The 14,415-nt window shown below is 38.2% G+C and overlaps 1 protein-coding gene across 1 annotated transcript; it reads left to right on the top strand.

Moving 5' to 3' along the window:
• Nucleotides 1-180: 180 nt before the first annotated feature.
• Nucleotides 181-11,677, top strand: BPNT1 (3'(2'), 5'-bisphosphate nucleotidase 1). Its single transcript, XM_054628623.2, has 9 exons — nucleotides 181-314; nucleotides 3,434-3,558; nucleotides 5,597-5,701; nucleotides 5,959-6,066; nucleotides 6,582-6,630; nucleotides 7,634-7,725; nucleotides 8,690-8,887; nucleotides 9,753-9,858; nucleotides 11,059-11,677. The coding sequence occupies exons 2-9, from the start codon at nucleotides 3,442-3,444 to the stop codon at nucleotides 11,205-11,207; spliced, it is 924 nt and encodes a 307-aa protein (XP_054484598.2). The 5' UTR covers nucleotides 181-314; nucleotides 3,434-3,441; the 3' UTR covers nucleotides 11,208-11,677.
• The last annotated feature ends 2,738 nt before the right edge of the window (nucleotides 11,678-14,415 follow it).

Below are 14,415 nucleotides of genomic sequence, written 5' to 3'. Positions count from 1 at the left end.
ACACGCCGCGCCGGGCGGGCGGCACGGCGACTGCTCGGCGCTCCCGACGGGCCGGGCGAGAGCTTGAGCCCCGCCCGGAGCCGGAAGGATTCCGGGCCTTCCCAGGTGGTTTGGTAGGGGCAGCGAGTCCTCTCTGAAGGAGCTGGCGCAGAGGCCTCAGTGCGCTGCGGGCGGGGAGCGACGGTGCTGGGGCGTGGATCCCTCCTTGGCACGGGGACGAACGCGAAGGGCTCGGAGGGCCACGCACGCTGCCGGCGATCGGTGCCGGGCTGTGGGGGCCGGTGGAGATCCTGGGAAAAGCGAGGCTGGACACGGTGAGTTGGCGGCTGCGCCAGCAGAGCCGCTTCTGCCATCCCTGACTAGCCGTGGTGTGTCCGGCCACGCTCCGCTGGGTGCGTTCGCGGGTACCGCTCCTAGCTCCGGCTGCGCTGCCCTGCAGGCGCTTTGCCACCGGGAGTAACATGGCAAGAGAATCGGGAACAGGCTTCCCTTGTTTTTCTCTTTGGTGAAATGAGGTAGCACAGCCCTTTCCCACTTGGAAGTCTGTAGGTGAACCTCAATGGGGTTCCCACCCCGAGTCCTAGCCTGCTTCTGCTGGGTAAATATTGCTCCCTTACATAATAGAAAGTTTAACTTTTATTAGGTGTGGGCCGAAGTTTATTATAAAGAAATAGGGAGCTCTGGTCGCTTAGGCATTGAAGAGTTCCAAGAATGAAATCATGGTTTAGCACTTGGATTTAAGGACATGCTCATGTATGATGTCCGTTTGCTCCTTTCATCAGGCAAAACCATAAAATTAGAAAATGGAAGTTTGCATAAAAGACAATGAGAACCACTAACAAATCTGTGATGTGTGCTTTGATAAGTTAATTGTTGTCAGCCTGTAGTACTTAGATACATCAGAATTAAAAAGTAGAACGAGAATTCATTAATTTTAATAGGTATCGGAATAGGCTGATTTGGCAAGACCATTCAACAGTTTAGTTGCTGGGCTAGAAGAAAGGAGGGAAGATCTTTAGAAGAAAATTATACCCAAGTTTAACTTGAGGGAATAATTGCTGTGCAGTATTTGTAAACTGCACAGTTTTCTAGGAGTCAAACTATTTTTGTCCAAAGCACACAATATATTCTTAAGTGCTTTGTGGAAGTATACATTAGACATTGCTCTCATCAGAAAGAATGTGCCATAAACCTATAAATAAGTTAACTTGAGATCAAAAAGTTACAGAGGTGAAAAACTTAGATGCAACTACTGCATTCACTTGTCTAATCAAAAAGGTCCAATACACCAGAAGATGAGCCATACAGGAGATGCAGCCCTGTAAAAATCTAAGGCACCTTTGCACTAATAAAATACTTTGCATTCATTAAGTAATTAATCCAGAGTGACGAGGAAGGGGTGTTGAACCTCTCATTTCAGTTTCTTCTAATAAAACTTATTTTTTCATAAAAATATTTTAAGGTTTGCCAGGAGATCTTAGGTTCGCCACAGAAAGTGTATTTGTTTTCCCTAAGTATGGACAAGAAAAATGAACCTAAAAATACCTTGGGTCAAGCTTCAAGAATGCAAGATAGTATTTCTGTATTGTTTTCTGAGTCTTTTTAAATTTTATGCAGACATAAAGTAAGTCAAGACTTTAAAACACTTACGTTTTCATCTCATTTTTGAAGTAGGATCAAATGTACAGTAAGGGGTCAAATGACTTTTTTTTTGAGAAGCTGAGCAAAAAATGTTAATTATGTTCATCTGATAATTCATTTAAATTCTTTAATCCAAACTTTCCATCTAATATGCTACTTTTTTAACTCCTTCTCAGAAATTCTCATATTCTGTATATTTTCATTATGGAATAAACTATTTTCCTTCATGCTAACTTGTTTCACATGATGGTATGGACTTAAAATAGTATATGGCTTTCCATGTGTTTCCATATGATACATATTTGCTCTGCAACTCTCAGTTGTTTGAGAGCTGCTTTTTGCCACAGGTACCATTTACAAAAGTTCCTCTGTAACCATTGCTACTTGTCCAGGGTATGGGTATGGACCTTGGCTGTTCCACAGAACTCCAATGCACTTTGCTCCCATCCATCAGCTGGAAATAATAATTAACATTAGGAACTGTGCTTTTTGAATGTGCTTGCACAGTCGTTCTACTCTTTCAGCCTCAGAGTGCTTCTGACTTTACTGGTACAGGTATGGTGTTACTAAAGTGGTCAAAAAGTTCTTAAATTGGCTAAATTTGGGATTCTGATACCTCTGACATTGCTGTTTTGTGAACAGCCATGAACTTCATTTGTCAAGGAAGAAGGGAAAGGTGTTGTAAAATGACCTATTGCCACTTAGGCAGGACTTGCTGCAATTGCAATATTTATGATATGATTGTAATATTACACTTCCCCCATAATATATCTTCTTTTGTGAGGTGATCAGTGAGTTCCTCTGTATTTTGTTCTGGCTCTGCTCAAGTGTTTCCTTGGAAGTGTGTCACACATCTGAGGCCAAGCCAAAAAGTGTGTCATCTACACAGACAGAAACAACTAATAGAAAAACATAAAAAGCAATTAGCTCTGCATTTTAAAAAAATGCAGTGTGGTTATCAATACCTCTTTTTCTTGAGCTACAGAAAAGCTGTGAGGAATGCTAGCCTTTCCAAGGGTGATGGCTATTCTATTGGTATTCTGATTCTATTGGTGACTGAAGGTCCAGTGAATTGCACTGGTTTGTGCTGGAGAACAGATGAGGAAGACAATGCAATATTAAGAATGACAGAAAACAGAGTGCTGAGGGGAGGCAGGAAGATAGAAATTGATTTCCTTAAAGAAATCAGGAGAAGTTAAACAAATTACAGAAAGGACAGTTAAATTCAGATGGCTAAATTCAGCTTTTGCATACAAGTTAGCAGTATCTGCGTATCATTAACCTACTTTGTGTGCACAATTGGCCATCTACAAACCCCTATTTTATAGTTAAACAAGGGAATAGTAAGTGAAGTTGCTGATGTCATCCTGTCTGGTAGTCTTGTGCTTGACTTTTGGGCATGAACCAACTGTAGGTTCAGTTCTGAAGAAATGAACTTATGTTCAAAGTGTGCAAAAAATCAGTGCTGTGTGTAGACTCTTCTTTTTCTTAATATTTATGATAGGAGTTTCTGCTGCTGTTGTTGTTTTTTTAATGTCATTCTATTTTAGTGAGGACCAGGTTCACTGTCAGACAGAACTTCGGTATTTGGAAGATCTTGTCTACAATAGCTTTACATCCTTGTGTTCATTAATTGTATTTTTAAAAAAATCCAAAGCTCACCTCGTTACCATTTACTGGCAGTAACCCACTTTCTGCTTTCTACTCTGTTTGAAATGTTAGGTAAAATACTCAACCCTTTTTCTTCTGTTGAAGAGAGAAATGTTCAAGTTTGCTTATTGTTTCTTTTCAGCATTCAGCATGGCTTCTCCAGCTCTTCTCATGCGTGTGGTGGCCTCAGCATATTCTGTTGCAGAAAAAGCAGCAACAATTGTTAGAAATGTGATGTCTGCAGGAGATCTGGGCATAGTTGAGAAGGTATTACCTTTTACTTTGTTCCAGTTTAATTTCACTTGTTAATCTTGAGTTAGATACAAGCCAAAGTGGTATTTTTAAAAATCAGCAACTGTGGGAAGAAATACAGCCCTCACCTCCCCCGCTACCACCTACAACAAATATTCCTTTTTAAAGGATTAAAACAGCCCTAGAAAAGTGTCTTTTGACCAGTACTTCTAAACAACATTTGTACATTTAAAAGAAACACCATAATTTTGACCTGATTTCCCTCACAAACACAAGGTTTGCATAGCACCTCAAAATTCATAATAAGGAAATTAACAGAAAATATACTAGACCTATGCTCTCACATCCATAGTACAGTTTAGAATACCATGCTCTTGCTGAATTTTGGATTAGAATAAATCAGCATTTGATTTCCTAAAACAAAAAAGAACCTTAGCTTTTATTGTAAATCAAAGTTTTCAAAATAAATTCAGATTTAAATCAAATTCAAATTTAATTCTAAAAAGAAAACAGGTATTAAAGTTCTTAATTTGCTGTAATTTAGTAAGTTGCAGTGATGAGCCAGGATCTTTGCTTTGACTGCAGTACCAGAATAGGTGAAATTAACTTTAGAAGTTAATTCTAGCTTTACAGATATGTAACAATATTAAGGGCATAATTAAAAAAAAATTCTTGGTCTTTACATTATTCAAAAATCATCAAATGTAACAGGTGATATTGGTTCTAAGTAAGATTGGTTTTACAATCTTAAATTTTTTGAAGAATGAATACTACAAACACAAAATTAGATTGCAAGCAATGACCAATAGAAGAGGTTCCTGTTTGAGGGACTAGAGATCTTGAAATTCCTGCAAGCTTCTTGCCAAAGGTGGCTGCTGAAGGAAGAGGAAGGCAGAAGAACTTCTGCATGTGCCTTTGTTTTGCAGTCTGAAGGGAAGAGATGCAGAACTGAAAGGAACAGAAGTGCTGCTTCTCATCATTCATCCTCTTTCTGTAGCCAGCAAACACCAAGACCAATTCCAACTGGCCTTACTGAAAGCTTTAGAACGTCTGGGAAGGGAATGTTCCACCTTCTCCCTCAACACAGTGACCCTCCATCCATTTATCTAGTTCAGGAACACCTGAGTTTTTAGCCATCTCCTCTCCTGATATCCTGAGTTTTCTTTCCCTCAGTCGACTCTAAGCTCTCCATTTATATTGCTTTTCTTGGTAGTGCTTGTACTTCCTCCATCCCCCACTTGGGATAGACACTTTTGTCCACCCATTCTTACATTGAAGAACTACTTACACTGTTTATTGGGTTCATGTCCTGGAACAAAGGACATTCTCTGCAATAAATTGATCTTATCGAGTCTAAATTCAGGACCAATTTCAACCAAATTAATTAGGGGATGAAAGGGAGATTTCAAAGAAAATTGTCAAATTTCATAAAATTATCGCTTGGCTAAGGGACAGACTAGTTTTGAGCATGCAAAAATTAACCCATTACATGATTCTAAATAGAATATCCCATTCCTATGACTAATTCCAGTAGCTGGATAAAACACTTTTCATGTTGTCAGCAAATAAGATACAAGCAGATAGAATTTTTGTTTGATACAACTAAGATGCAAATCTTAGATGAGCTATCTTTCTAAATTCCAATGCTAACAGAATTATTTCTTACTGGGATTCTATCTCTAGACCTAAAGGGTTAAAAAAGTGTTAATAAGTTACCCACTTTCACATGTAGCAGTTAATTAACATTTAAGAAATTACTGTAACACATGTAGCAATATATGTTTGGCTACACAACATTGGGAAGGCTTGCAGTCATTTTTTTATGTGACCTTGGGGCACCAAATCCACTGTTCTACTGTCAGGCCAGTCTGTCTTAGCTCTGGGGTGCACAGGGAAACTCTGCTTCTTGCAGTTTTTAGCCTGCCCTTCACAAGGTCACTTACTGGGTTGAAGATTTACCAAATTAGACTTCTTTTAGATTACAAGTAGATATTCAGAGTGCTGTATGGGCCACTGTGCTGGTGTATTTCTTTACCTATCCACTCTTGGACAGGCTGGACCCAATGACTTGCAGACCAAAGCTGACCGATTGGTACAAATGAGCATTTGTGCTTCTCTGGCACGGAAGTTTCCCAAGATGACAATCATAGGAGAAGAAGTAAGTACCTGCTTTATTTCACACTAACAGTTTATCTTGCTGTAGCTTGCACTGGAATTTGCTTTGGCTGGGTTTAGGAAAACATTAGTTTTAATTAAAAAAAAAGAACCCAAAAAGCAACAAATAAAGGTATTTCCATCCCATTTCACCTTTCCATTTCTTTAGCTTTTTCAAGCTGCTGTCAAATACACAGCTCTAAAGCAAAATGAGGTGAGTCCAAAACATTTTTCTAATAATTCTGAGAATTCTTTTGTTAGGAGCTGCCTACTGATGATGTAACTGAGGATTTAATTGAAGATGGTCAGTGTGAGGAAATACTGAAGAAACCTTGTCCTGCTCAGTACACAGGAATTAAAGAGGAAGAGGTAATGCTTAATATTTAACATTATCTATACTACTTTCTAATTTTAGCTAAGAGTGTACAATGAAGAAAGGTTTTTTCAATTTGCCAGTTTTTCTTTTTTGTTTGAAAACTGAAATGTAGTCATGAGAATCACACCTCCAGAGCTGCAAATGCTGCATGCTCCTGTCTGCAGTAATGGGAAATGGAAATTGGCTTCTTACAATTTGTGATTCAAATTAATTTGGCAGGAATCTAGTTTGGACATATGAAAGTAATCTCATTTTCCATTTCAGCTTAATCCTTCATACTTCTATTAAGAGATTTACTGAGACATTCCATTCAATATTTAAGCTTTTTTTTTTTTTTTGGTGTAAAATACTATTATAGGCTTCAGCCATATAATATTGTTAAAACTTTGGATCTCTTTATTTCCTAACTCCCATAAGGAAATAAAAGCACTAAAGTAAAATATATGCTTTGCGTGTTAATTTACATGATTTGTATTTGTTAATTTTTCCTTATTTTTTATTCTTAAAGCTTGTAATATGGGTTGATCCCTTGGATGGAACCAAGGAGTACACTGAAGGTTGGATTTTCTTTTAATTCTCTTGGTAAAAAAAATAGCAATAGTAATAAAGTAGCATACATAATGCATAGTTTTATAATAGAAGTAACTTACAATATGGTTTCATATGGCTGATGTTTCTGTACTTTTTGAGTGCTTGGAATGTATTTATTCACTCTATTCAGTTCTAACCAGTACTGAATATTCCTGATGGGCTACTGAGTGCTGACCAGTTTTTATCACTTCAGAGTGCAACGAGCTGTCTTTGACTGCTGGCCGGTTGTCTTGAGTCTTTTGTTAAATTTACATATTTTTTTGCATATCTTTGAATTGAAGGACTAAATCCCCCCTTCAAACAGGAATATGCTCAATTATATTTACATCTTCCTCTCAAACAACCCAAATACCACAGCTGTACTTGTAGCCCTTTCAAAATGAAACAAACATCCTCCCACAAATCATGTTTTTTCAGTCATGGGAAGAAACTGTTCTCAGCAAAGCCTAGTTTCTATCCATAGAAATAGACCCTAAAATGAAAGAAAATACAAAAAATAAAAAGAAAAGCCTCCAAGAAATAATATGCTGAAATAATGCTTTTGCCTCCTAATGCATCTTTTAGTTGATTAATATAAAATCTTTTAGGCAGACTTTTTTCCCTTTTTGGGGAGAGAGATGTACAACTGTCAATAAATTGTTAGTTTTGAATAGCATTAAAGAACTCCCACCACAATTACAGAAGAATGTCATCACAAACTGCTATGTAGTTGTATCTTTAAATGTCCTTCTCATTATGTGTTAATTATAACATAACTCTATTAAAAGAACTCTATCTGGGGCATTTTTTAGCAGACCTCAAATCTAAATGACTAAAAAATTATATTAACATCTGAGAATCCTGATTATAATTTGCATTTCTAAGATAGCACTCTGCATATTGATTTGTGGACTTTTATTGAAGGTTTATATTTTTATTAAGATCTTTCTCTTTTTCAAGCTTAACTACATTTGGGTTTTTTCTGTCCAGGTCTCCTTGACCACGTAACGGTTCTTATTGGAATTGCCTATGGAGGCAAAGCAATAGCAGGAGTTATTAATCAGCCGTATTACAACTATGAGGTATTAAAATATTGATTTATTTAGAAGCATTGTGTGATTTCTAAATGTGACTCCTAAGCTATTTCAGTTAGCACACTTGCAACTGAAAAGTGGCATGTAATTGAGTTAATGTTGTAATGTAAGGTATTGGGGTTTTTAAATTAAATATATATATAATTTTAAATGTTGGTTTCCAGGAACTGAATGTCAGGAACTTACTAACAACTATACTGAATCATGAGGCTGGTGTAATGCCCTGATACAGAATATATTATGTATATACTGTGCAAATTACAACAGTCCTTATAAAGTACCTACTGTAAAACAAGTACAGGTCAGTGGTGCTGCAGTCTTTGCTAGAAATCCTTTAGTAAATCCATGCAATGGGTGCATTTGCAATGTGTGGTAACTGTTATAAATCTGCAGCCCTAAATAAACCAAGCATAAGTTGCCACTGATAGCTCAGTTAGAGTGCATCATGCCAGGCTTCAGGATGGCCAACCTACAGACATTTATATATTTGGAGATTATTTCAATATTACTGGGGGAGCTTATGATACAGCCTGATTAATTAAACTTATTTGAGTTAAAAGAAAAAGCCCTTGAGCTGATGTAATACTATCATATTTTGTGTGACATGGATCACAAAATATTTCAAATTACAAGATACTTTCAATTACAGATTGTGCCCCAAGTACAGAAATATACAATTAATCATCTGCCAGTCACTAGAAGCAGGATGTAATGCACCACCACAATGTCACAGATAAGAAAAGGGTCAATGATGTCATTCCCTTATAGGGAAAGAGAACTAATTTTCACTCTGGGCTCTCAAGTAGTTCTTTTGAAGTGCCACTGTTTAAATGTACAGGCCAGTATTAATGTTATATGCCCTGATATGCCAAGATGCATCTAGGTACCCTTTCCCTTGGTGCTTTAACTGCTGATCAGTGTGATTAACCATCACTCTGTGTCTTTTTTGTAGGCAGGAGCTAATGCTGTGCTGGGCAGGACAATTTGGGGAGTGCTGGGCATGGGTGCCTTTGGCTTTCAGCTGACAGAAGCACCTGCTGGCAAACACATCGTTGTTACCACCCGCTCCCACAGCAGTGCCCTGGTGAATGAGTGCATCGCTGCCTTGAACCCAGACCATGTCATCAGAGTTGGAGGAGCAGGAAACAAGGTATGAAAACTCCCAATCTTCTGGTTCTACTGGGAGGTGGCACCTTTGGGAAAAAAAAATAAAAAGACTTTTTAAAGAAATTATTTGCCTACTTGCATGAACATACAGGGGAGACTTCCTCCACCTTACCCCGCACAACTTCTCTTCCTAGCATTCAGTCTGCTGTGATGTTGAGAGAATTTGGCACAGGTGTATTTGTACCAGTGCCCATGCTGGTCATGGCTGAGGTCTGTCTTCCCCAGTATTCTGTTTTTAGGGGTGAAAATAAAAAGTTGTAAGACCACAATGACTAAATGGGAATTCAGTTTAATCTCAATTATTGGACATGTCCTCCTATTTGTGCTAATACAGCTTTTTTTCCAACTACCTAGCAGCACATTTGAAAGGATAAAAATATAAGCACACAGTGATATTTCCTTTGTGAAATTTCTCTGCATACAGGGAACATTCATTTGGTACAGGTTTTAAAGCTGTTTTGTCATAGCTGTCAAAAACACACCCTCTCATCTCTTTTCTCCAACATGTGCAAGGCCCAAAGAGGCACTAACACAACAGGTATATATTTTCCACTTTATTTTTTTAGTACTTGCACAAGAAGCTAATTCTTGTTTCTGAAACTGAGAGCAGATTTTCATCCTATAGACTGTATTTATAACAATCAAAAATATTGAACTGGGAATGGTGATACAGTATAGCTTCTAAATTTTAATACATTTATTGTAATATTAATAAGGAAATGGCTGGTGTTCCTTTCCTGACTATCAGTACTTAAATAAACAGATTTAATCCTCACTTCCTGGTGTTATTTCTACCCATTTCTAAATTCCTAAATCCTTTGCAATGATTGCAACTCTATTCGTAACAGATCATTCAACTCATAGAAGGCAAAGCATCTGCTTATGTATTTGCCAGTCCTGGGTGCAAGAAGTGGGATACATGTGCACCTGAAGCTATCCTACATGCTGTGGGAGGTAAGTTAATAGCATTCAAAGTTCCAGGATAAGTGAAAATGCATTAATTTGAAGTTAGTTATGCTTTCCATTGAAAGAAAAATGTCAATACATGTGTCAGTAACTGTCACATAATTAAAAAAGCCAAATCCCCAAATTTAATTTAAGGTATATTCATTTTAGTATTTAAAAAAAAAAGCCCCCTTTTTTTTTTCCTGTTGGCTACTATCTCACAGTAAAATCTGCTGTCCTACTAACGGAGTATAGTAGTTTATTAGTAACATGTTATGTAATATGTGGACGTTGAATTCTTTAAACCAACAAAAATAGGTCAAATCATGCTGTTGTTCTCTGGATGTACAAACTCCAAAATTGAGTCATTAATGTAATTCAATAGAATTATTGGTCTCCAACCAACATGAGACACTTCACTAAAGTGTCTCATGTTGGCTAAAGGGGTTGAAAAATTATGTAAAGACTCACTACTGAAGATTTGAAGTAGTATTATTTTTTTTAATTCTTCTTTCCACAATAATAGGCCTTTTACTACCATATGCTTAAATTATGGGGTTTGATTCCTAAATTCTGTCAAGCAAGGATAACAGGCTTCATAATGACACTATTGAACTCCTCTGCAGCCTGTAGTGTTCATAACGGTGGGATAATTTTAAACAGGGTTAGCTCAAGCACAAAGCAACCCAACCAATCTGGGGCAGCACAGTGCTGTATTTAGCCTCTTTGGTAGGTAGGAATCTCCTGGTTAAATTAGCTTGAATAAAGATCTGTCTTGGTCTTGCTAAGTGATTCCTAAAATCTCATTTAAAACCAGCTGGGGTGTCTCAACACTATGTTAGAGTTTGTGGTATAGAGTTACACTGGTTTTTACTTGAGTTGAGGATTTTTCTTTGCTGCTTGTCAATGTCAAATGTTAAAGCTACTCAGGAAGCATTTAAAGTAATCCATGAGAGAGAGATGTTTTCCTTTTTCTGGGACACAAAGAATTTAAGTATTGTTGAAAAAAAAAATAAACCCACTAGTTATTTGATTTCAGTCCATATAAAACCTGTTGTACTTAAATTGGAAGAAAAGATACTTCACATGTGAAGACAGGCATGTGTACCACAAACACTGCTTTTAGTTATTTCACTTGAACTAATAGACTTAATAGACTCCAACTCCTTTTTGCTAGAATATTTTTCTTTTTTTTTTTTTTTTTTGCAGGCAAGATAACTGATATCTGTGGAAATTCATTTCAGTATAACAAGGAGGTGAAACACATGAATTCAGCTGGGGTCCTTGCCACTTTGAGAAATTATGACTACTATGCCAGTCGTATTCCAAACACTGTGAAAGAATCTCTTGTGCCTTAAAGCAGGGAAGAGTCTTCACTTGGCCTGGAAGGCTGAGAAAATGAGCTTGGTAAAAAAGAAAGGAAGAAGATGACTGAGCATGAAATTCTGTTTCATAGAATCTGAACTGAATTCTTTCAGTAAGGTGTTCAGTAATTTCAAAATTATACAGAATCTCTAAGTATCTGTTTGATCAGATTGTTTGGCTGTGTTGAGCAGACAACATCAAAACAGTCACATTTCTTTAGTAGTTGTTTTCTATATTCTTTGGGAGTTTTTCTTCCTCATGAGTGTAATATACTGCTAATCATAACATTGCAGACCAAAAATCATCTTCATATTCTGAGCACAAAATCATGTTAAGTCATTTACCTGATCTTGTTCAATGGTTTTTGTTGTCAATAAGGGTTATTGTGTTAAATACAAATGGACTAAGCATTTGCCTGGATGGATGATCCCATTTGTTATAAAGTTGCCAGTTTTGATTCTTAGAGGGGCAGCTGAATTTTTTTTTGGTCTTCACTGAGTTTTGAGATGGCCAGTTGGGGTTGTCTGAGTTTTGCAGGAGGCAGGACACAATGCAGCTGGGCCTGGAAATCTCAAATAAGGGTTCATGGATCACTAGATTCAGTGAGGATCAGTGAAGTGTACATACAGCAGAGTTCAGAACAGCTCACTTGGAAATCCAAGGAAGCATGACAAAGGCAGGAGTTCCTAGCACCTCTATGATGATTTGAAATGATTTTTCAGGGTTTATGCCACTGTAGTCTTGGAGCACTTTGGGCATCCAAAGCCAAGGTCACTTTGCATACTTGGGAATATACAGAAAAGTCAGACTTTGAAATTTTCCATGTCCAAGTTCTGAGATAAAGCAGGCTCCTTTCCAACAGCCCCGGAGTTGAGGAAGTTGACACTACCGTTTCCCCTGCCTGTGGAACACAGGCATGTTAGAGGAGGGGAGAGAACAGGACCAAGATCACCTAAAATTAACTTTGAATTGGAGATCCTGTTTCAGTCAGCCTTCCCATAGGTGTGGCTGTTAGGAAAGCAGGATTAAACTGCCCAGTCCACTTGAACACAAAGGAGAACCAGTGGTAAATTACGTATGACTAACTAAAATTGGAAACTTAGACAAACTCTTTTGAAGTCTTTTCAAGCTGAATTTAGGATTTTTGAATCACGCTCTTGAACCAGTGAGGCATCTGTGCCCCTTCTTTTCTCCAGATGATGTGACTCAAGTCCTTTACTCTCAAATGAAGGAGTCCTAGCGCCTCCTTTTCCCTATCAATGTGATACATATTGAGGCATGCCAGTTTCAACAGACAACGTGGAGATTTGCTTTTCTTTCTGTTCTCCTTGTGGACAAAAGAGTGACATATGTCAGGTTCTCAGGCAGGTGGTCTCAGGGAGGGTATCTGAACACAGCTGCTTGCTTCCATAAAGACCAAATCCCTAAGCTCTCACGCATGATTTTTTTCCTTACCCTCTGCTGGCACCAATGAAAGCCAAAGTAGCCTGCAAGATGCACTGCACCCTTTCTCGCTTCCTCTCTGCCCACAAGATTAGGTCTTCTAAATAACTACACTCTTCATCCACACAAACTATCTTTAAATGAGTGCCTCAAGGTATAAAAAGTTGTTTTCCATACAGAAGAAGGTTTTGAAATTCAGTTTTCCAGTGTGTTCAAGTTACTTCTCTCTCCTGTCATCATACAATATATTCAACAACTCCACCTTAAGTGCTTAGATTAGATCCTTTCCTCACATTAGGGTTACACCAATATGACTTCACTGGCTTAAAGCCAACTCCATTTCCAACAAGCAGGAACATCTTGCCACCAAAAGATATGAACGAGGCAACTCTTGCTGAGATGTTCCTGTCTCTCCATGTGCACAGGTGGAAAAGAATCTAAGGAATCTTTTCCTTAGTGAGGTCCTCTTAGCCTAACATTTACAGATAAATTAGCAAGATTAGCATTTACCTCATTCTAGCATGACACTGGATTAGAGCTGCATATATAGGAACAAAGTGTGCTTCTAATCCTTTGATCTAAAGCCTACCTTTCTTCTCTTCCTCAATTGCATAACTGGTAAGAGCATGCAAGGCAGATTCAGCCTGCTTTAATTAGAACCTTCTACATATTTTGGCCCATTATAAGTTTAGTCATTCCACATACTGATTGTGACTGAAGTTTGAACCACATAGCAAGTATAATGATTTCACTGTTTGTTATACATAATTTTTACCTTTATCTTATACAGGATTCTTTGAGTTGCACACTGTAGCATTCCCATCAAAATCTGCATGTGAATTTGCAAAACAGGTTATGATAAAATGTAGAACAACTCAGGCAACGCAAAGGCCTTCCTTAATTGTTCTTTTCATGCAATCATTAAAATAAAAAGGACAGAACCCATTGATAGTAATCTTCATCTATTGCTTCTGTAATCTTATTTTCATCTGAAACTTGCAATAGGTTTGAAAATCTCTTCAGCATAAGCCTCTTTCTAATTCTGCTGTAATTTCTGTCAGCTCATTTAGCTACCTGAATGGGAGTAGAACACACAGCATGTATCAGCTTCTGAATGATGTGGAAAGGTACTTATGTATGGAAACTCGTGGAAATACTTTCCATGCTTACAGAAACTGTAGAACCGCTTACAGAGAAGAGTAGGCAAAGTTGAAATTAAATCCAGCAGCAGGAATCAAGCATAAAAACCAGCATGTAATGTGCAGTCATGCTCTGGCTATACCACTACCTCCACTGCACAAAAAGCACTGGTTCACCAATCAAGCATTTGATAATGTCTCTGTTAGCACATTAGGTGCTACAGTAACATCTATAAAATAGATGGGGGGGCGAGAAATCACAGGGACACTGCATTGTCCTTGCAACAAAGTGAATTTGAGCCAGTCTGCTGTGAAAACTCGGTGACGCAGCATTTTGTAATTCATTCCAAGGCTCCAGAAGGTGGCTGGGCACTGGGACAGGCTCTCCAGTGAAGTGGTCACAGTGCCAAGCCTGCCAGAGTGCAAAAGCGTTTGGACCACGTTGTGCAGGGCCAGGAGTTGAACTCAAAGATCCTTGTGGGTCCCTTCCCACTCGGGGTATTCTAGGACTCATTTGACCCGCTGCAAAATTCGCACGTTTGTCAGAAGTTTAACAAGTGACATCCTACAAAACCAGAGGAGTGAAACCACCGCACTCAAACGTGTCGGTGTGTGTTGC

This window comes from Agelaius phoeniceus, chromosome 3 (genome assembly GCF_051311805.1).
Source record: "Agelaius phoeniceus isolate bAgePho1 chromosome 3, bAgePho1.hap1, whole genome shotgun sequence".
NCBI classification, from domain to species: domain Eukaryota; kingdom Metazoa; phylum Chordata; class Aves; order Passeriformes; family Icteridae; genus Agelaius; species Agelaius phoeniceus.
Note: the sequence above shows the minus strand (reverse complement) of the source record. Positions and strands in the feature narration are given on the sequence as shown.

Excerpts from the sequence above, each read along its gene's own strand:
- BPNT1 (XM_054628623.2), top strand. The coding sequence starts at position 3,442 with ATGGCTTCTCCAGCTCTTCTCATGCGTGTGGTGGCCTCAGCATATTCT. Across the intron at positions 5,702-5,958 it reads TGACAATCATAGGAGAAGAA|GAGCTGCCTACTGATGATGT; the intron begins GTAAGTACCTGC and ends TTCTTTTGTTAG. Across the intron at positions 8,888-9,752 it reads TTGGAGGAGCAGGAAACAAG|ATCATTCAACTCATAGAAGG; the intron begins GTATGAAAACTC and ends TATTCGTAACAG.